Source organism: Miniopterus schreibersii, assembly GCF_964146895.1.
Source record: "Miniopterus schreibersii genome assembly, chromosome: 1".
Taxonomy (NCBI): Eukaryota; Metazoa; Chordata; class Mammalia; order Chiroptera; family Miniopteridae; genus Miniopterus; species Miniopterus schreibersii.
In genome coordinates, this window is record NC_138101.1 from 100,268,132 (window position 1) to 100,291,747 (window position 23,616).

Below are 23,616 nucleotides of genomic sequence, written 5' to 3' on the forward strand. Positions count from 1 at the left end.
TAACAAGAGAATCAGCCTGTCCTTTGAAGTTTTGCATCCAGGCATTGACTTCTCTCTAGCTAGAAAAGTCCTAGATGGTATCTCCTTCCAACATAAGGCTGTTTTGTCTACATTGAAAATCTGTTGTTTAGTGTAGCCACCTTCATTAATTATCTTAGCTAGATTTTCTGGATAACTTGCTGCAACTTCTACATCAGAACTTACTGCTACACCTTGCACTTTTATGTTTTAGAGATAGCTTTTTTTCCCTTAAACCTCATAAACCAACCACTGGCAGCTTCAAACTTTTCTTCTGCAGCTTCCTCACTTCTCTCAGCCTTCACAGAATTGAAGAGTTAGGGCCTTACTCTGTATCAGGCTTTGACTTAAGGGATGTTTGGTCTGTTTTGATCCTCTAGCCAGACTACTAAAACTTCCTGCATATCAGAATAAGAATGTTTCACTTTATTATTATTGGTTTGTTTACTGGAGTAGCTCTCTTAATTTCCTTCAAGAACTTTTCCTTTGCATTCAAATTTTGATTAACTGGTGCAAGAAGCCTAGCTTTTAGCTTGTCTCAGCTTTCAATCTGTCTGAGCTTTTGATATGCCTCCTCACTAAGGTGAATCATTTGTAGCTTTTGATTTAAAGTGAGAGACATGTGACTCTTCCTTTCACTTGAACACTTAGAGGCCATTCTAGGGTTATTAATAGGCCCAATTTCAATATTGTTGTGTCTTAGGAAATAGGGAGGCCTGAGGAGAGGGACAAAGATGGGGGAATGGCTGGTCAGTGCAGCAGTCAGAACACAGACAACATTTATCTATTAAGTTTGCTATCTTACATGGGTGCATTTCATGGCACCCAAAAAACAATTACAATAGTAACATCAAAGATCACTGATCACAGATCACCATAACAAATATAATAATGAAAAGAGTTTGAAATATTGCGAGACTTACCAAAATGTGACACAGACAACGAAGTGAGCAAATGCTGTTGGAAAAGTAGCACTGATAGACTTGCTTCACACAGGGTTGCCACAATCCCTCAATTTATTAAAAACGCAATATCTGCAAAACACAATAAAATGAAGCACAATAAAACGATGTGTGCCTGTGGTATTTGTCTTTAATTATTACTATTTAGAGCAGCGATTTTCAAAGTTTTTCATCTCATGGCGCACATAAACTACTAAAATTCTGCAGCACACCAAAAAATATATTTTTTGCCAACCTGACACAAAATATAGGTATAATTTTGATTCATTCACACCGAACAGCCATTGTTGTGGTGGCTGTTGTCATTTTTTAAATTTCACAGTCTAAGGGAAGAAAGGTCAGTGGTCCTGACTAAATAGTCAGGTACTGCATGTTTAAAAATTCTTGCAGCACATCTGTATGCCTGCTGAGGCACAGCAGTTGAAAATCGCTAATTTAGAGTGAACTTTTATATTAGACTTTCTAATGTAATTACATAGATAATGGTAATTTAGCAGTCAAGTATTTCTCATACTAAGCATAAGAATGTGACGGCATTTCACGTGTTTCAAGTCTTCGCACTCTGTTTTCTGATCTCTGCTTGCAGGGTGGAGTTCCACCACAGCCACGAGCTGCACATACATGTGCAGTTCTTGGAAATAAAGGCTATATCTTTGGTGGACGCGTTTTGGTTAGTATTTTTTTTTTAATTTCTTCCTTATATATTTTTTTAAAAATTATCTTTATTGTTGAAAGTATTACAGATGCCCCTTTCTTTCCCCCATTGACCCCCTCCACCCTGCTCCCACCCCCTCCCCAGGCCTATTATGGACTATTGTCTGTGTCCATGGGTTATGCATATATGCCTATAAGTTCTTTGGTTAATATTCTACCCCCCTTTCCTCTGAGATTTGTCAGTCTGGTCCATGTTTCCATGCCTCTGGTTCTATTTTATTCACCAGTTTATTTTGTTCATTAGATTCCTTGGTCATTTATTTTTATTTTTATTTTTTAAAAATTTATCTTTACTGTTGAAAGTATTACAGATGATCCCCCCCCGCCATTGATCCTCTCCACCCTCAACCCATACCCTCCCCAGACTTTCACCACACTATTTTCTGTGTCCATGAGTTATGTATATAATAAGTTCTTTAGTTAATCTCTTCCTCCCCACGGCCCCTCCCCTTGGTTAGGATTTTGAATGGAAATAATCTTTTTATGTGTGATACTTCTTATAGAAACTTATCCTCTGTTCCCAAACGGATCATACATGAATAATCACAGATGGTTATAACTCATTTTAATGAGGAGAATTCTTCACTTTAGTGTATTATTAGGAAAGTTTAATTTCTTATCATCTAAATCCTGTTAGTTTAAACTCATTTTTTCCTTTCCCCCTTGACATATTAATTTGGTAGCTCTGTGTTAACTTTATTAATGCTCAGCATTGTTTCTCAATATATAAACTTATGATATTAAGCAAAATGGAGATCATCTATTTTTAATATAAACTATTTTAAAACCAAAATTATAGCTTATGAAAGATGTAAAACACTGACCAGTTTAACACACTTTTATTTCAGCAAACTAGGATGAATGATTTGCACTATCTAAACTTAGATACCTGGACTTGGTCTGGAAGGTAGGTATGAGATTTGTTTGTTTTTATCTATAGGTATTTCTCTCTGTGTGTGCACATGCACCATAATCCAAATTTGGATCTCTAAAACTGAACTATTATTTTTTCTTCAGATTATATGTCTAAGCAAGGAATATATAGATTTAAAGAGAGTTTGTTCTTTAACCAAACTATATAAAACATGAGAATACTAGCAGTTGAAATTGATTATGTAAAAGTACTGCTTGTATTCTTGAGAGCTGGTCAGTAGAAGAAGTAAAGGAATGGTTTAATAGGGTCACACAGGTGAACAGAAAATGGAGTGGATAAAAGTCAGATTTTGTTTATGGTTCATAATATATATTTAGCAGTAAAATAAATATATTTAGGTATCAATTCAGCTGTTCATGTAATGAGATGAACTCAGCTATATATTATTCCAAAGTATAAATGTTATCAAAAATAAAACCATAAAAGTGCAAGAAGAAAATATAACAGGTTATCTGTAAAATCTTGCCATGGAGAAGGCTTTTCTAAAAGTGATATAAACTCAAAATTCACAAATTAAAAGATAGGTTGATAAAACTACTTAAGAATTATTTCTGTGTAGAAAAATATACCACAAAAATTTAAGAGGCAAATTGGAAAATGCAAACAAAAAAATAAATTAGAAGTAATATTTCTAAAAAAATATTTTGTGTGTGTGTTTGACTTACACAGTATTTTTTATTTTGAATTTTTCTTTTAAAATATTTTTAAATTTTTAATTACAGTTTACATTTAATATTATTTTGTATCAGTTTCAGGTATTCAGCATAGTGGTGAGACAATCATATACTTTACACAATATTTATAGTATTTCTAACAGAGAGGGCTGAGATCCACAAGAACTAAGTTGGTAAGAAAAAGATAAATAGCAAATAGGAAAGTGGACAAAAACCATGAATGAGCAACTCATAAAAGAAATACAAATAGGCAAAACTATTTTAAGAAGATGTTCAACTTCATAGAGTATTAAAGAAATGGAAATAAAACTAGTTTTTACTTACCAGATAAAAGTAATTACATATGCCCAGTGTGTGCTAGATTGTAACAACATAATTAGTAGAAGTATAAGTTGGTACAGTTTTTCTGGAGGGTGTTCTGGCAATATGTTTAAAATAGAAAATGGAATTTCTACTTTGATCCAGAATTTCTCTGAAGACAATAATTGGACAGGTATATTTATGCGTGCATACACAAAAATGTTTATTGCAATCTTATTTATAAAAACAAAAACTTGCCTGGTTTTGCTCAGTGGTTAGAGCAGCGGCCCACAGACTGAATGGTCCGGATTCGATTCCGGCCAAGGGCACGTACCTCGGTTGCAGGCTTGATCCCTCGCCCCAATAGGGGCCTGTGTGGGAGGCAACCAGTCAATGTGTCTCTCTCACATTGATGTTTCTCTCTCTTTCCCTCCCCCCCCCGTCTCTCTTTTTTCCACTGTCTCTGAGAAGCAATGGAAAAAATATCCTTGGGTGAGGATTAAAAAAACAAAAACAACAAAAACTTGAGATCAACCTTCATGCCCACAAGTGGGGATTGTTAAACCATGGTATATCTGCCCAAAGGGCTGCCATGCTTCCATTACCAAAGGAGTCTACTTCATGGAAATATTCTACAACACACTGGGAGAGTGAAAAAATTACAGAATGGAAGATATCCCATTTATATATTTTTAATAAATATTTATATAGACATTAAAATCTGGAAACATATATACGGAATTATTATTTCTTATTGCTGGAAGACAGAATTATACAACTCATTAAAAATATTTTTGTGGTGGTTGAATGTTTTCTAACCAAAATGGTTCTTTTTGTTTTTTTTAAATTTATTGATTTCCAAGAGAAGAAGGGAGAGGGAGAGAGGGAGACAGAAACATCAATGATGAGAGAGGCATTGATCAGCTGCCTCCTGCATGCCCCTGACTAGGGACCGAGCCTGCAACCCGGGCATGTGCTCTGACTGGAATCGAACCACAGTCTCCTGGATCCTAGGTCGATGCTTAACCACCGAGCTGTGTCCGACCGGGCATAACCAAAATGTTTTTATAGTCAACAAAAATAATAAAAATATTTCCAGTTTGGAAAAAACAAATTACATCTTCCACAAATAATCCATGTTCTTTTGGAGCATTCCAGAATGCTGGAGAATTGTGCCTTCTCACCTCCTAAATTAGTTAAACTTGTGTGCTTATGATTTTACTTCTGTTTCTACTTTTTAAGGACTAGAACAGTATTTGTTTGAAATCTTTAGAGTTTTTTTTCTGGATCTGGAATGGCTTGCATGCTTTTATTTTGAAGCTAGAATGAAGATGATACTTTGGGAAATTCTACAACAAATACCCCAAGTAAAAACAACAACAAAATCCCAAAATATCATTGAGGAAATCTGCTGAAAACACAAAATTAAATATGAAACAACAGTTAAAACTTAGAGACATGAGAATAATTATGTTGAAACAACGAGGAAGCTTATTGATGAACCAACAAGAATGATGCTGAGCGTGCATTGTGAATTAACTTGAAATTAATTTTCAATGTGTTCTGTGAACAGGTGGAATAGATACCATGAGGAAAGATTGTTTAAGCTCATTTAAGAATTTAAGACATTAAAAAAAATTTTTAAACTAGTGAGAGCAAATTTTCCCTTTAAGATCTGAGATGACTGAAAACCACTTATTTTGACTAACACAGTACCCAGAATTTTATAGTTTCCTTTTGCCACAGGATTCCTATTAGTGGAGAAAACCCTAAACATCGATCATGGCATACTTTAACACCAATAGCGGACGATAAGCTTTTCTTATTTGGTGGATTAAGTGCGGACAATATTCCATTAAGTAAGTGAATTCATGTTAGGCCTACAATTATTGTCTTTTTTTCCTTAGTTGTAGTTTACACTTAAGGTATCTTCCCTTTTTTTCTGATTTTATGCTCTGCCTCTATTTTATCCGCAACCCTATGCTTGCATTTAGAATTAGGAGTGGATCGCTTTGCTTCTGTAGCCTTGGCTCTTGATTTTCTCCTGCTTCCTAGGGGTAGAGAAAAGGAAGGGTGGGTGAAACTAGGTGAATTAAAGCCCCTTTCAGCCATAAAACCTATGATTCTATGTCCTCCTGATTTTTTTTTAATCCTCACCCAAGGAGTGAGGATATTTTTTTCCATTAATTTTAGAGAGAGTGGAAGGGAGGTGGGGAAAGGGAAAGAGAGAGAGAAACATCAATGTGACAGAGATACATCCATTGGTTGCCTCCCACCCGCACCCCAACTGGGGGGCAAGATCCAACCTGCAACCCAGGTATGGGCCCTTGACTGGGAATCGAGCCCTGGACCCTCTCGCACGCAGGCCGACGCTCTAGCCACTGAGCCACGCTGGCAGGGCTCCTCCTTATTTAGGATCCAGATGCTTAGTTAGGTTGCAGGCTGGAAAGCAGATTAGAAGAGCAGCCTTTTCCAGAATGCTCTGGAAATATAAGGTGGGAAGGCCTGTTGCTTCTCTCTTTTTTCCCAAACTATAAAGGAAAGTGCCTAGCTAGAATTTTTTTAAACTCCTTTCACTGTTGAACCCAATGACTGTGGATTTTGAAATGCAGTTTTTCTTTTCAGCAGTACAATTATACCATCAGGATACACAAATGACCAAGAATATCCACTTCTTAGTCTGACGTACTAAATGTTTTGTATTTTTTTAACTCAAAAGTTTCCTTTGGCTAGAGATGTTTACATTAAGACAACTTATATACCATTAAGGCCATTTCTATCATCTTATATAGGATCTGGAAAAAACTTTTTTTTTTTCCCCACAAAAATTTATTGAGCGTCATCTGTATATCTGGCAGTCTTCTGGCCAACGAACTCCAGAGGTTGGCTGGAAACAGCAGTTCCTTGTAGGAGATGTTAACTATTGCAGAATATTATGTTTCTTCGACTTCTGGGGATTTTAATTAGAAGAGATTTGGAATCTAATAAAAAAGCTAACATCCATTTCACTAGAGATTGTTTAATATCATATCTTCATGAGCACTACCGTTTTTAACTCCTACTTGTTTGTTTTGGTCATTGACCTATGGGGAATTAAATGTCCTTATTCTTTAAAAAAGTTTTTTTAACTTTAACTTTTAAATTAACTTATTTTGCAGTTACAGTTGATATACACTATTATATTTGTTTCAGGTGTAGAAAAAGTGATCATCCCAATAAGTCTAGTACCATCTGGAAATGTCCTAACTCTTAGTCCAATTTCCTCCTTTATAGATTCAGCTTAGGATATGGTCATATGTGTTTTAGATAATACTAAGAAATAATTTTTAGTTTTGTTGACTGTGATAATGGCATTGTAGTTATGTGACAATGGTATTGTAGGTATGTAAAAAAATTCCATTTTTTAAGCAGTGCTTACTGACATATGTATGGGGAAAATGAGCGGAGATTTAGGATTTGCTTTAGAATAACTCAGCTACAATAATAAAAAGAAATAAATGGAGCACATGTGACAAAATCTAGGTAGTTGTTGAATCTGGGATATGTGTGGGTTTGTCATGTTCACTCTACTTTTCTATATCTCTGATTGTTTTTATGAGAAAATATGCACACACACAAGATAGTTGCATAAATGAAACTTGATAAATTTGGATAAAAATTAAAATTTTATCCCAAAGACTAAATCTTAAGTTTCAAACTGTCATAATATTACAGGTGATGGTTGGATTCATAATGTTATAACAAATTGTTGGAAACAGCTGACACATTTACCTAAAACAAGACCCAGGTAAGTCAGAAGTTGACAAATAGTAAAATAGTTAAGAATTTTTTAAGTATTAAAATATAGCACTGAATTTATAGTGTTTGCTATTAAAACCATAAATCACTAGGAGGGATGTCTTCCAAATATGCTTGATGTTACCTAAATAATTTAATTATAATTTAAGTTATATCTGATTTTTAGAAATGATCTATTCTGTTTCTACCCATATTTGCATATTTGAAACTATTCTTTTAGCTAAATGCATAATCTTGCATGATAAATATGAAAAGACTAAGGAATTGAAAGTATATAATGTTACTATTTTTAATAAGTAGACAAGAATGGGGTTGGCTTTAGTAGTACTTATTTGTTTATGGAAGAGGTTTAGAGCAATTTAATGGGGAAAGTGCTTTCATGTTCATCAAGTAGATGGCAGGTTATTATTTTTCTTTATTAACTGTATATTGTACTCATTAATGTGATTTTTTGAAAAAGAAAACATGTTAGTTTGTGGTATATTAGAGTACAATTTTCTGCAAAAAATTGTAGAAACAATATACTATTATTAGACTACAAAGAAAACCATATTAATATTGTAATTCTTATTTTTTTCTAATTTGATTGATTGGTATAATAAAAATATATTCATAAGAAATTAAAATTCAGCACATTATAATTATTATAGATAGTAATAGATTTTATTCTTTTTAATGCCATGTATTTCAGATTTTTTACTCTAGATTATTTATACTAATGTGAAGTCAAATTAATGGCATGCACTTCAGTAATTTAATATATGACAAGTAATTTACTTGAGAAAAATACTTGAAAAAATATATATCTCATTGTGTATTTCTGTATTAATATGCATAATATATTTAGAGTTCATCATAATTCTATGTATAATTCTTATATTTTCATGTATAAAAATTTATTGGAATGTATTATTTTAGCAATTCTGGATCTTTTGTAATATATATTTTAATTTAAAGAGTTTCATATTAAGATATAGGAGCCCAGAGTTCTAGTCCTTGCTCAGCTACTAGTTAGCATTTTGGCTTTGGGAAAGTCACTTAAGAAACTGAGCATCATTTTCTTCCTCTGTGAATTGAAGGACTTGGACTAGATAAGCTCTTCATTCTGCTCCAGTTGTTTGATTGTATGATGCATTAATTATAGACCAAAGTGGTAATAAGAATGTTTAATTTTTAAATTGGTATTTTATATTTCAATCTTTAATGAGTAATTAGAGCAATACAACTATGATCAATAATATACTAGTTAGAACTGAACTATGTAAAGAGATTTTTTAAATTTAGCTGATGTGTCATGTAAATAATATGCTTTATTAGAATGTTTAGGTGATAAGTTTAGAGCAGCTGTGAGAGGACATAAACTATCAGTCTGTAGAAAAAACATCAGGTTGCAAGCTAGATGTCACCAAAATCAAGGCAGGAAAGGCTTTCCAGTGTTCTTCGATGATGAAGTCGAGGCCAGAGTTTCCATAAGGCAGATAAGACAGAGGCAGATCTATCTTCAGGTATGAGGTGAGGAGGAGAACAGGTGGGATACAGTTTAGTGTAAGGAGAACATATATATGTGTATATCTACTAATTTTTTATGAAAGTGAGAATTTACTTAACATCTAAATGCATCTTGTGCAAACTTTTCCAAGCTATAATTTGAAATGTAAGCTGCCCAATTCTCCTCTTATAATTCTACAGCAGGTTTCTCAACCTGGGCACTATTGACATTTTGGACCAAATTCTTTATTGTGAGGGGCGCCCTGTGCACTGGAGGATGTTTAACAGAATCTCTGGCCTCTACCCACAAGATTCCAATAGTACTCCCCCTCCACCCAACTTGCAGTTATGATCAAAAAAATCTCCAGATATTGTCAAATGTCCTCTTGGGGGCAGAAGCGCCCCTGGTTGAGACCCACTGTTCTGCAGTGTTGCACTCTCTTCTACAGGTCTCATCTTAGATAAAACAATGCTTGGTTGAGAAGCCATCTATCTAGCTATATCTGATCATCTGTATAGGTGACTTTCAGCAAAGAACTTTCTTAAATGTCTGTAAAAGATTATCTAACAAGGTGTTGGCTCTAGAGCTTTAGATAATGTTGTATCCCATGAGCATTGCCAAGGTTATGTGACCTCTCCAGTAAATTAAGCTGTTGCTTCCCACATATGAGGACTTCATTGTATTCTGTCTCCTTTATTCTATCCCTCTTCTGGTCCCCCTCTCCAACCTCTGGGTATTACTGAAGATTTATATCAAGTTATGGTCTAACATACAAGTTGGAGAATTGGGCAGAGTATTTCCCAAAGTCTCTAATGACTCAGTTCTATCCTGGGTCCCCAATGTATTTGTCATTGAATGTGTCATGGTTGTTTGAGGAAAGGATTTGATTTAACAAATTGTGCTCAATCCCACTGTTTGCACTTGTGGAAGTTAAGTAAAAAGGATTAATATACTAAAAATAAGTTATGTGGTTAAAAAAAAGTGATAATATATAATTCTTTACAGAACCTATTGCTTCAGCAATTTTTTCTGTTAAGAGAAATAATCAAAATACTTTCAAAATCGAAGCAATGACTTTGTAACCCCTCAATTTATCTTTTAAAATTGAGAGATTTATGTGTACTTTTTTTTCTGAGAGTTTGAGCCCCAGAAATATTGAACTCTTTAGAACTATAAAAGTGTTCTTGGTAAATGATGTGAAACTGGAGATGGATATAAGCTATCAGACCATGTTCAAAAGCACATTAGATGCTCCATTCCTTTATGAAATGATTTGTTTATTTAATCACTGAATAAATTATGCTGGCATTTTGTGTTTGCTTCTGTTAATCGAAAGTTTTTGATCACCTACTGGATACAGAACACCATAATGGACATTTTTAAAGAGAAGCATAAAATTAAATTACCCAAATTCCAGTGATGTGCTGGTAAACAGTTAACACTGCTCTCCAAGAAAAACAAAACAAACAAAAGCCCTAATTTGTAGCACTTGCTGATCTCCACCATGGCCATTTCAAGCTACCAACATGATGTCACTGAGCATGGAGTTGGATGGAAATATGCACAATTGGCTTTAACTAGCCAGTAAAATGGCTTCAGCACACCACTTTGGCAATTTTTTTTATTGTTGTTAATCCTCACTGGAGAATATTTTTTCCATTGCTTTTTCAGAGAGAGGTGGAAGGGAGGGAGGAAGGGAACGGGGAAGAGAGAAAGAGAGAAACATCAATGTAGGAGAGACACATCGACTGGCTGCCTCCCACTCGTGCCCCTACGGGGGGGGGGGGGGCGCTAACCTGCAATCCAGGTACATGCTCTTGACTGGGAATCAAACCCAAGACCCTATAGTGTGAGGGCCGACACTGTAACCACGGAGTCACACCAGCCAGGGCTACTGTGGCAATTTGTTACCTTAAGGATCTTATAGTTTTTGTGGGGAGCTAAAGGCACATACATCAAGCAATTAAAGAAGTATATAGAGCAGTTTATCTTCAAGTGTAAGTTCAGTTATAAAATGAGCACATAAATGTTGAAAGATGCTGAATAGAGAGGGTGATAGAACCAGTTTGGGTGGCATTTGGGGATTTTGAGCCTTTTGTGTGTGTGTGTGTGTGTTTAAGGCCCTGAGAGAATGACTTCTCATTCTAAGACTAGGAAATGGGATGAACAAAAGCCTAGAGACAGATATAAGCTTTACTTTTAGGGGATGCAAATAAATGAAGTTGCCTGAAGTAGAAGGTTCATTTGGGCAGAGGCAAGAGTTAAGTTTTATGGGAAAAAGAAATAGATGTTGGTCATAAATATTAGGAGAAGAAAAATGGCATAGGTGCCTTCTGATCAGGAAATGTCCATGGATAAAAACAATATTTGAAAAATATTATATATCAGCTATATGTAGCTGAGAGAGATTAGAGATAGAAAAATGAGGAAAATGTATGGTATTCTGTACCCAGAGTGACAAGTAGTGTGACAATGTAAATGAAAAGAAAATGCCAAATTGGATTTGTCAGGCGACTAGGGAAGAGAGAACAGGAAAGAAAAAGTCAAAAATGATGAGTACAGAACCATGGCAGATAGTAAGAAGAAAAAATGGGAATGGTGACTATTTCTACTGAACAGTTCCTTTTATTTTTTTAAAAAAATATGTCTTTATTAATTTCAGAGAAAGGAAGGGAGAAGGAGAGAGAGACAGAAACATCAATGATGAGAGAGTCATTGATCAGCTGCCTCCTGCACGCCCCCCACTGGGGATAGAGCCCACAACCCGGGCATGTGCCCTGACTGGGAATCGAACCATGATCTCCTGGATCCTAGGTCGACGCTCAACTGATGAGCCATGCCCGGCTGGGCTGATCAGTTCCTTTTAAAATTATTTTATTTTGTGACTAAATTATTTCAATACCTATGAGATAAAAAGATTAGAAAACAATTGGGAGATATAATGGGAAAGAGTTATTGGGTGTCATCTTAATTGAAGTGATATGATTTAATGAACTCTAGAACCTAATCCTCTGGTGATTCTAGAGGAATCTTTAAAATCTGTCCTCTGAGGGTATATCAAAGGTGAAGTTCAGTCATGCCTCTTTTGAAAGAAATTACATTTTACAGTGTGCAATTGAAAACTGATTAATATGTGATATACAGTTTCTTCGTCGATAGTATTTCACTCTGTTTATACTTTTCAATCATAGGTTATGGCACACAGCCTGTTTGGGAAAAGAAAATGAAATAATGGTATTTGGTGGGAGCAAAGATGATTTACTTTCCTTGGATACAGTAAGAAAATTTCTTATCTAAATATTTCCTCTGAGTTATTGTGTTATTCATTCTAAATGGTTATTCGACAAGAATGTTAACATTCCCACATTGCAGAATACGAAAGGGCATGAAATGTCCCTCTGTGGTGTGACTAATCTTCCAAATAAGTGACTCGAGGGAAGCATTTCAGAATATCTTAGGTTTACAAGTCAAAATAGGTCTACTAACTTCATTAGTCAAATTACTAAGAAGAGCTTTTAAAGGTCAGCTTTTCCTTTTCTTTTCTCTTTGCATCCCCCCATAGTATGGGTGTTTATAATTTTATTGAATTAAAATATTTGTAAGTAATATTTGATACATAAGAATAATATATGTAATGTATATGTAAACTACTTAGTGTAATAATAACTACTCATGAAATTTGCTACCTAACAATAACTAGAACATCATCAATGCTAGCTTTTTCCCTCAAGAGGAAACTGCTTTGAAATGCTTAAAGTGTATTTTCTTTTTATTTTGTGCATCTTTCGCCACTGCTTCACCTGTTTTACATTTACATTTAAAGCATTCCAGTTTTAAAATCTGATAAAACTAAGGTCAAAGGAATAAATGAGTAGCTTTTGGAGAGTACTGTTCTTTTACTCCTAACATCTTTGGAAATTCAGAGCAGGGTGCCACCCTCCTCCTCTGTATATGGTGGGACAGGAGTCAGAACTGGTTGCTCTGGTTTGCATGGAACACGTGGGCATAGCAGGCCTGAGCCTTCAGGGCTGGGCTGGGTACCAGCCAGGGTCCAACCAAGCAGGTGTCGGCTCCCTTTCATTTCTTCAGGCATTGTTCCTACAGAGTGGCCTGGCGAACCCTGAAATAAGGCGGCTTCTCTCCAGGAAACTTGGTTTATTTCATGGTTCTGAGGCCTCCAATTTAAATGTTATATATATTGAAAGTTTCAAAACTTTATTTGGCTAAGAATTCAGTGCTTCAATAAAAAATTTAAACCATAACTTGCATTTAATTAAAAAGCTAATTTAGTAGTTTGTCTTCTTTTTCTTGGCACTAGAAGTCTTTACTTAGGATACAAATTTTATCATTAAGATAGGAATTCTCATTAAAATCATGATCATAAATTATGAAATTCTAGAGACTATTTGAAAGGATTAATTTTCTGCTGACTCTTCCACTTTAATTTTTCGATAGAGTCATATTCAGAAAATCTTCTAGTTCTGTGATTTTTAAATTAAGAATTCCTAGGAAATCCTGGGACCACCTGGAAAAGGGAGATGGAGTAAGAGAAGATTTAAAAATAAGAGTCATTTGGAAGAATAAAGTTATGCTTAAAAAACAAAAAAGCTTGAAAATCACTACTATTCTCATTTTGAACTCACTGTTCTAAGAGAAAAACATGTTTCTGATTTTTAAATTTGCAATTATATAGACTGGTTAGGTAAAAATTGAGCCACTGAAAAATGGTAACCATGTATCTAAAATTTGTGTGGACACAGATGTGTCTGAATGTGTATGTTTGTGCATGCATGTGTACATGTGTGTTCATAGATGGAGAGAGATTTCTGTTTTATATAATTTTCTTTACATTTACAAAATAAAAATACTCAATTTCTAATGTGTTGTTATTTTTATAAAAAACCTTGCTAACTCCTTTTTATGTTGATTAGGGTCACTGTAATGATTTATTGATCTTTCAAACCCAGCCTTATTCACTACTCAGGTAAGTAAATTCGTCATTTTCATACATACACTATTAATATATGATCATTTCTTCCTCAGTCTTTGGGAAGCTTTGTAATATTTTCCCCTAATAATCACCTGAGGATATGTTTTTATTGATTTTTATTTATTTATTTTTAAATCCTTACCCGAGGATATTTTTTCCATTGCTTTTCAGAGAGAGAGTGGAAAAGAGAAAGAGGGAGGAAGGGAGGGAGGGAGGGAGGCGGGCTAGAGAGAGAAACATCAATGTGAGAGAGACACATCGATTGGTTGCCTCCCGCATGTGCCCCAGCTAGGGCTAGGGATGGAACCTGCAACCGAGGTATGTGCCCTTGGCTGGAATTGATGTTTAAAGAGAGAGAAAGGGACAGATAGAAACAGAGAGGAAGGGAAAGAGAGAAACACCGATCGGTTGCTTCCCGTGTGCACTTCAACCAGGGATCAAACCTGCAACCTTTTGGTGGATGGGATGATGCTCCAGCCAACTGAACCACTTGGCCAGGGCAGCTTTATAATATTTTTCAGGTAATTTATGACTTGAATTTAAGAAAATGCTTAAATATACCAATGTTATTTTAAAGACTTAAACTATACAGGATAGTCACATTTTTGCTTTGCTTTTAAAATTGCAAATTTTAGTTCATATGGGAATATTAAACATACTGTATTTCCTTGATTCTAAGCCTGACTATTTTAACTTTTCTGAACTCAGAGTGTAAACACACATGCATGTATTTAATTCAGTAGAATTTCTTTTTTTATAATCCCAAAGTTGTTATTAAATTGGTGGTATGACTTATAGTGTCTTAGCTCATATACTTTCGCTTTAAAAGGAGTAAATACAAAGTTTAGTGGGAGGATTGTGGAAGAGTCCTCAATTCTGCCTGAGAGAGGTGCAAGGAAGTGTTTGAGTGAAGTAGAAATTGCCCAGTGAAGAAGTGTGGGTATTTTATGCATTAGGAATAACATGGGTGAAGGCATGGGGGGGTGGGGGAGAGATACGACGTGCTGTGTGTCAAGGAGTGTACTATAACTTCCAGACATTCTACAGGTTGAACCACTTGAAAACCAACGGACTAGCTTAAACTGGACCTTCCTGGAATCTTTCTTAGCTGCTCTTTCTGTTAGTGCAATGTGTCCTGCACTTGCTGGACTTTAAAACATATTGATGCCTGTGTCCCACCCCCAAAGGTTGTGGTTTCACTGGTCTGGGGTGTAGCGTGGACTTTGGAATTTTTTAAAGAACCCAAGGTAATTCTAATGTGCAGGGGAAGTTTGGAAATCACTACTGTAATGATTTCTACTACAGAATATTGTTACTTAATTTTTGTTGTGAACATAACTGCTTTCCCTAAGTAGACAGCAAATTTCTTATTTCCAGGGATCAAGAATTATAATATTCGAGTGCCTACCACAAGAAGACACAGTGTTATGAAATGAAAAGTCACAACCTTCCCCTTAAATTGCAAATAATATAGAAGGCAGGCATTCAAGCAACTATAGGAGAAAAGGGAAAAAACACAACCAAAAATACATTTTTTTAATTGTAGTTTTTAAATATATTTTTAAAAATTTATCTTTATTGTTGAAAGTATTACAGATATTTCCCCCTTTTCCCCCCCATTAATCCCCTCCACCCCACATCTGCCCCAGGCCTTTACCACACTATTGTCTGTGTCCATGGGTTATGCATATGTGCATATAAGTTCTTTGATTAATCTCTCCCCACCCACTCCTCCACCCCTGCCTTCCCACTGAGATTCATCAGTCTGTTCCATGCTTCTGTGTCTCTGAATCTATTTTGTTCCTCAGTCTATTTTTATATTAGATTCCATGTATGAGTGAGATAATACAAAACTGAATCAGGAAGAATCAGAAAACCTGAATAGGCTAATAACAACTGATGAAATAGAAGCAGCAATAAAAAAACACCCCAGCAAACAAAAGCCCTGGTCCAGACAGATTCACAGGGGACCTTTTGAATTCTTTGAGTTGTAGGGTTAGTTTACTAAAAAATTTTCTTGCTGTAGTGCTATGAACTTCCCTCTTAGGACTGCTTTCGCTGTGTCCCATAGATTTTGTGTGGTTGTGTGTTCATTTTCATTTGTGTCCAGGAAGTTTTTGATTTCTTTCTTGATCTTATTGGTAACCCATTCATTGTTTAATAACATGTTATTTGGCCTCCATGTGTTTGAATGTTTTTGAGTGTTTTTACTGTAGTTGATTTCTAATTTCATACCATTGTGATTTGAGATGCTTGATATGATGCCAGTCTTCTTGAACTTGTAGAGGCTTGTTTTTTCCTAACATGTGGTCTACCTTTGAGCATGACCCATGTGCACTTGAGAGAAATGTACATTCTGCAGCTTTGGGGTGAAATGTTCTGTAAATGTCAATTAAATCCATCTGATCTAGTGTGTCATTTAGAGTCATTGTTTCTGTGTCTGGAAGATCTATCCAGTGAAGTATGGGGTGTTAAAGTCCCCTACTATGACTGTATTGCTGTTGATCTCTCCCTTAACGTCCTTAAGGTTATTATGATAGGTCCTTATTAATTGCCATTTTAATTTTTTATGCGTATGTTTCTCTCTCTATTTCTTCTTATTATTACAGCAGTCCCTTTAACATTTCTTGCAATGCTTCTATCTCTACTTCTAATTAGAGCAGTCCCTTTAACATTTCTTACAATGCAGGTTTGATGGCGATAAACTCCTTTAGCCTTTTTTTCTCTGGGAAGCTCTTTATTTTGCCATGTATTTTGAATGATAGCCTTGCTGGATGGAGTATTCTTGGTTTTAGATCCTTGCTTTTTATTACCTTGAATACTTCATGCCATTCCCTTCTGGCCTGTAGAGTTTCTGATGAGAAGTCAGTTGACAGCCTTATGGGAGCTCCTTTGTAGGTAAAGATTGCTTTTCTCATGCTGCCTTTAAGGTTCTCTCTTTGTCTTCAATTCTTGGCATTTTATTTATGATGTGTCTGGGTGTGGACCTCTTTGGGTTCTTCTTGCTTGGGACTCTGTGTGCCTCCTGAACTTGTGTGACTTTTTCCTTGGCCAGATTAGGGAAGTTTTCTGCCATTATTTCTTCAAACAGGTTCTCTAACCCTTGCTTACTTTCTACATCTTCTGGGATTTTCTATGATGCAAATATTATTATGTTTCATGTTGTCCCACAACTCCTTTAAGCCGACCTATTCCTTACTTGTTTTTTCTTTTTGGTTCTCTGATTGAGTGAGTTTTTTTCCTACCCTGTCTTCTAATTTACTCATCCGATCCTCCGCTTCCTCTAATCTGCTGTTTATTCCTTCCAATGTATTCTTTATTTCTGCTATGTGATTCTTCATTTCTGACTGGTCATTTTTCATAGCTCCCATATCTTATTTCATGCTGTTGAGCATCCTTACAATCAGTATTCTGAACTCTATACCTGATAGATTGCTTATGTCCATTTCATTTAGCTCTCTTTCTGGAGACTCCTCTTGTTCTTTCATTGGGGGCTTGTTTTTGGGTCTCCTCATGTGGGCTGCCTATTTGAGTTTGTCCCTATGTATTACATAGGCCTGCTAAGACTCTCAGTCTTTTTGGAAGATCTCTGGTGCAGGCCAGTGTCAGATGCAGTTTGTGACTGCCCCTCAGTACCCTGTTCGGAACTATCAATAACCCATGGCTTGAGGTACCCTCTGTTGGGGCTGGGTGCTTTTGCCCCACCAAATATATGCCCACCAAAGTCTGTGTTTCCAAAGCCTGGGTCCAGAAGCAGATCAGGCAATGACTCTAAGTACTCTGAGGTCTGCCTCTGCCTGCAGGCTGGTTAATCTGATTCTCTTAATGAGCCTCAGGCTGTAGAAACTACTCTGGGTAGGGCCAGAGGTTTTCCAGCAGGGTGGGGCAGTTGCTTCCCCCTCAGGCAAAAGCTGCTTGGAAGGTAAATTTCTGCCTGAGAAAGATGTCCTCTGAAGTATGGGGGAATGATTTGGCAGTGGAATCCAGAAGCGTGCCCTCTGAGCTCTATTTCCAGAGCTCACAACCCTAGATTCTCCTCACACAAGTCCAGACCACTCCACTCCCCCCTCCCTTTGCTGGAGCCCAAGGTGAGTGGCTGCACAGGAAAGTTTGTGTGTTGGCCCTTTAAGAAGGTGCCTGCATTTCCAACCGCCTCTCCCTGGCAGACAGAGACCTGGCTGCTTTTCACAGCCAGATGTTATGTGGGCACCTTTCTCAGTTCTGGTGCTCTAGGCTGGGGCGCTCAGCCTGGGGTTTAGGCCCCAGAGTCCTCAGTGGGAACCCCCACAGCTGAGAGATCCCTGGGGACCTTCAGCTGCTGCCCATGGGAGCCCAGCCGGCCCTCTCGTGCCTCCGCACTCCCTACCAGTCTCTATGTGGTGTCCACTTTTCCTCCTTGGTTATGAGGGTGCTCTCCAGCTCGTCTTCAGTTGCGGTTGATTATTCAGGGGTTTTCCCCCCTCTATTTTAGTTGTAATTCCGGTTTGGTCCTGGGAGGGTGTCAGTGTAGCTTTCACTCAGTCTGCTGCCATCTTTAACCTCCCAAAAAATACATTTTTAAAGATTGAAGGGAAGACATACAAATTTTATTTTTCCCCATCCGTTTTTTTAATTTCAAGTATGATTTATTTGGTACATTTGTAAGAGTGACGGAATATAGGAAGAAGTGGTGATAACAAGTAGTTTTGGAAGACGTAGCAACAAAGAGTTACATAGTTAAGTTTGGCTTGTATTTTCTGTGGCATGCTAAAAGTTACTATTTGTCCCAGATTTTTCAGGGAAGAAAAATCTTATTCTAATACCTTATTACATTGTAAGTTTATTTTCTTAAAGTTCTTGGAAAATGTGATCACTGTAAGCATACTATTCATTTAATAATAAAATGAATTATTTTGGGAACCACAAATTGTGAATGGCTGACCTTTTTGAGGAGCCATCACACTTTGTTCTCAAGACCACCATTAAAAACAAAACTATAGTAGAAAAATAAAAATTGCTTTAAGAGTAATGTGTATAAAGTTCATGAGAATACTAGAGAAGAGGGCCCTCTATCCACATAGTTAAGATTGTTGCCGGGCGGTTCAGTTGGTTGGAGTGTCCTCCTGTACACCAAAAGGATGCGGCTTCGATCTCTAGTTGGGGTGCATTTGAGACAAGAATTTGCTATGAACAAGCAGTGCAGAGGTATTAGTGCCCTGAAAACTGAGTATTCCTGGGATATAATTATTAGGGGGGAGTTGTAAGATATGAGGTTGGACAAGAAAGAAATCAGAAACCATGTTTCCCAGCTGGGCGTGGCTCAGCGGTTGAGCATCGACCTAGGATCCAGGCGATCGGGGTTCGATTCCCGGTCAGGGCACATGCCCGGGTTGCGGGCTGCAGCTGATCAATGACTCTCTCATCATTGATATTTCTATCTCTCTCTCTCTTTCTCCCTTCCTCTCTCTGAAATCAATAAAAAAGACATATTAAAAAAAAAAAAGAAACTATGTGTTATCTAGCGCTTTGTCCCTCATGCAGAGCAGTTTACATTATCTTGTAGGAGATCAAGAAGCATTGAAAAATTTGGAGCAGAGGAATGAGATGATCATAATACCAGTTAGAAAATTCCTCTGGCAGAGGGTGGATAAGGGCCTGGAGGGATATGTGACCCGGTGAGGAAAGTTGGTAGAGGCTGTTGCAGTGGTCAGGCACTGAGTGAGGGTCTGATCTGGAAAATGTCAGTGGAACTGGAGAGGAGGGTGATGGGGACATTTAGTAGGTAAAATGGGCTTGGCAGGTGAATGAGTGGATGCCAAGGGAAAGAGGAGGGAAGGATTAGCAATAGAGAATCGGGGGAAGGCAGTGGATTTCATGGTGGGATGGGGTAGAAATGATAAATTTGGTTTTGGACGTATTGAGTATGAAATGCTTATGGGACCTCTAAGTGGAGCTACCCATTAAATAGTTAATATATGGAGCGAGGTCTCAGCTAGACATAATGATTTAAGAATTGTTGGAGTATAAATGGGTATAGGGTAGCTCTGCCCAGGAAGTTTCAAGAGTAAGGCTAAAGCCAACAGCTGAGCATTAGGAGCTCATGCCGTTGGAGGAGCTGGTAGAGGAAAAGGGGGCACAGAGAGTGAGCAGAGAGGCCCAAGGTGAAGCAGGAGATAATGGACACACCACTAACCCCAGGGAGGAGAGAACTCAAGACGGAGAGGTTACAGCCCTGGCCACTGTGGCTCAGTGGCAGAGCGTCAGCCCCTGTACCAAAGGGTCGCAGGTTCAATTCCTGGTCAAGGGCATGTACCTGGGTTGCAGGTTGATCCCAGGCCCCACTTGGAGTGCCTGCAGGAAGCAAAGGACTGATGTGTCCCTCTCACATCGATGTTTCTCTCTCTCTGTACCATCCCCTCCTCTTCCCCCACCCTCCCTCCATTACATTCTCTCTAAAAATGAGGGGAAAAAATATCCTCCAGAGAGGAATAACAAAACAAACAAAACACGATGGAGGGACTACTTACTGTAAAGAGGCCGCAGGGTATCTGGATCGAAAAGTGCCTTGGAGTTTGATAATATTGGAAGTTGTTAGCAAGGTGAAGCTGGGAGCCAGGGTGACTTCCAGGGACCAGCACCAAGATCAAGGCAGGAGCGAGCATGTTTGCTCACGTGCTGAGGAAGAAACGAGTGGGAGCAAACTGTTGGACACACAGTGAAGGAAAATGGGCAGAGCATGGTTTTAAGGACTTCAGCAAACAGGTCATTGAACTGCCCCTTGACTGAAGCAAGAATACTTTTAAAAAGGTGGGAAAAGAAGGAAGTATAGCTATAAAGACAGATGGATCAGTTGGGGCAGGACTCTGAGGGAGTTTTAGCTGCCGGCGAGGCCACCTGGTAAGAAAGCAGAGAGGTGAGGATGTGAACGTGAGAAGAGTGGCGAAATCTGAAATAGCTGCTGAGGTGACTGAGAAGATGCCGACTTGGGGTATGTAACATAGTGCTGAGACTCGGGGCGGCGCTGAGATAGAAGGGAATCACTATGCAGTGAGTGGGCCAGGCCGGCAGAAACAGGGTGTTCTCCAGCAGCACTGAGCAGCCAGGTGGCAGGTGCAGAAGGAGACAGGGGGCTGAACTCACCCACGGTGGCACTTTAGCCAGGATGGTATAAGAGAGGGACAGTGGGGAGCAGGATTAAAATTGTTGGCGCAAGAATGAAGTGCATGTGGACTAGGCCGGATAGGAAAGACAGTTAAAACTGGAGGGGCCTTATTATTTGGTGAACCAGCAAGAGTTGAAGGATAAGAGAGTAAGAATTAAAAGGATGCAAGGTTATGGTCCAAGAGGAGGGTATGGAACTTTAAGATTTCAGAGGCAGAGCTGCCCGAATGAGATCATAAAGAATTAAAAAAGAGGGGGTTCTACACAGATGCTAAGATCAGTCAAGAGACAAGGTCGTGGTGAGCAAGGGCCAAAGTGCTCAACATCAGGGCTCGGGGGTGCGGGTGGGGATGAGCGGCGGTTACTAGGTGGCAACACCTAAAGGTGAAATGACAGCGGCTGGAGGTGTGTGGGGAGAGAGGACACTCACACTGGCTCCTGATCGTGAAAGCGGAGGTGAGGGAAATTGTGCTCTTTTCTCAAGAGGGCTGCACATAAAGCAATTTTCTGTGATTTCCATTAAAGCTAGGACAGAAAAGCAGTGGAAACAGCGGTATTTGCAGACACAAGTGGTGTTCCAAAAAACACAAAGGAAAGGTTCGGAAGGGAATATTGTTAGTACACATAGACCTGGGAAAAGGTCCCAGGACTGAAAATCTCTGTGGGCAGAGGACAGGGAAAGACTGAAGAGTCTGGCCACTCCAGTCTGGTAATTATTGGAGTTAATTGAGAGAAACTTACTTGGGGGGCGCATCTTGGGCAGCTGTAAGATGAAGTGGATCCCCACACCACTTGGCAGGCACCACAGAATTATGTGGGATAAAGGGGTGAATAGTCCCGGCACTCATCCGGGAACGCTACCGAGTGCGGTAAATTGCTTTACGTGCTTGTCCGGCTCTAGACAATGGCCTGTGTCCAGGAACCAGTTGGTGTGACGCAGGGGAGAGGTGCTGGTTCATGTCTTAACAAACATCGATCAGGATCAGACAGTCCCCAAAGGGGGGTTTGTGGGAAACACTGTCCCCACTCTAGCCCAGGTCCAGCTCGCTGGCCAGGCAGCGGTCACATCTTGGAATAGTCTTTCCTCTACAAAGATAAACAGTGATGGGGAAGATGAACCAGTATAGAAATGAGAGAAAGCAAAAGAACACAGTGGATGGGCCTGTATTTGAGGCTGGGACTAAAGGTGACCATCAGTCAGCCTCCTTGGTATCACCCTTTGCACCTACTGCAGAGCTTCTGTGAGTGGGTACAGGCCCGTTCGATGCTGAACATATCAAAACTTGAATATATCAGGAATTCAGTGGTATTTATTGTGTGAAGCGTGTTCACCACGGCTAGTTGTCCACAGTGCAGCAAGTGTAATCATTTTATTTTAAATTCGAAGTCAGAAAGCATCTAGCACTCATTGGGGGAAAACAAAGCGGAGTTGGACATGGTTCTTCTATAATAAATCTTATTTCTCTCCCCTGGGGCTTTGTAGGTGGGGTTCCTCTACCTGGAACACCTTATTTATTTAATTTGCTGAGACTCTCAAGGCCTCAGCTTGGACCTCCCATCTGGAAACTGCCCCTGGCTTATGAAGGCTGTCTTGGTTACTCTTCCTATCTGATTTCCATAGGACCTATACCTGCTATGAGAATTTCATTTTATCCCAGTCACATCATTTATAACATTTTATTGTTAATTGTTTATTTTTTTCACTAAACTGTAATCATCTTGAAGGTTGAAATAGTTTTTCTCAGTGTTGAGTTTCCTACTCCTAAGCCAATAGCTACTACATAGTGCACACTAAAAAATATTTGTTGACTCACTGAATGGAAGGTGATAACCGAGTCCATCTCCTTGTCTGACTCTTCCCTTCCCCCCTTATGGAAGGGACACAGGAGCTACTGTGTCTCTATAGCAGTAGAGTTAAATCTACACCAGATATAAGTTTATCAGTTGAAATAGATGCTTTTTTGATGGTTCTTATCTTAATTTTCTTTTGGTTTTAAAGTATAAAAACCCTCTTCAAAGTAGCTTAAGATAAAAATGGGATTGCATTTGGAAAGACACTGCCCACTAGTGGAATTAAAGGGAAAAGATGAATACCGGGCCCCAGACCAGGAAAACCTCTGGTGGTCCCTTGGCTCTTTTGTGTCACTGCTCCATTCCCCTTCTCAAACCTGCTCTCTCTGGGTCAACTTAAGTCAAGTGTCCAGTGCAGACACTGATAGAGGGGGTCTGGGGAGGACCAGGTCACATCATGTAAAAATGGACGTTTCATCTTGGAGATGGAATAAACAGTTCTCAGAGAAGAGTAAATGGGTGTTGGGCTGCAGGGATAGTTGGAAAAGGGTCTGCTACAGACTAACCTGCTTTGAAATTAAGTCTGAATCTTTTTTATTTAAAGAACATCATGCATGGTAAATTGTAATTTCTGTTTCCATTGGATTTTGGTCAGATATAATCTCTGGGCTATAAAAATATACAATTATTGTGGTGCTCTGGGAAGAACATATATCCTCTCATGTTCCAAACAATACAATGGAAATACGTTATGTAAAAATTTTTAAATGATTTTTATTTTTAAGAAACTTACCTATATATTTTTA

At 38.2% G+C, this 23,616-nt stretch overlaps 1 protein-coding gene across 2 annotated transcripts in view; it reads left to right on the top strand.

Moving 5' to 3' along the window:
• KLHDC1 (kelch domain containing 1) overlaps positions 1-23,616 on the top strand; it is a 54,800-nt gene that overhangs the window by 29,045 nt on the left and 2,139 nt on the right. For both annotated transcript variants that reach the window (XM_081158925.1, XM_081158924.1), the window contains 6 exons: positions 1,567-1,650; positions 2,543-2,601; positions 5,349-5,461; positions 7,317-7,389; positions 12,081-12,165; positions 13,821-13,873. In XM_081158925.1, coding sequence (XP_081015051.1) covers positions 1,567-1,650; positions 2,543-2,601; positions 5,349-5,461; positions 7,317-7,389; positions 12,081-12,165; positions 13,821-13,873 — 467 coding nt within the window. The remainder of the gene's footprint in view (positions 1-1,566; positions 1,651-2,542; positions 2,602-5,348; positions 5,462-7,316; positions 7,390-12,080; positions 12,166-13,820; positions 13,874-23,616) is intronic.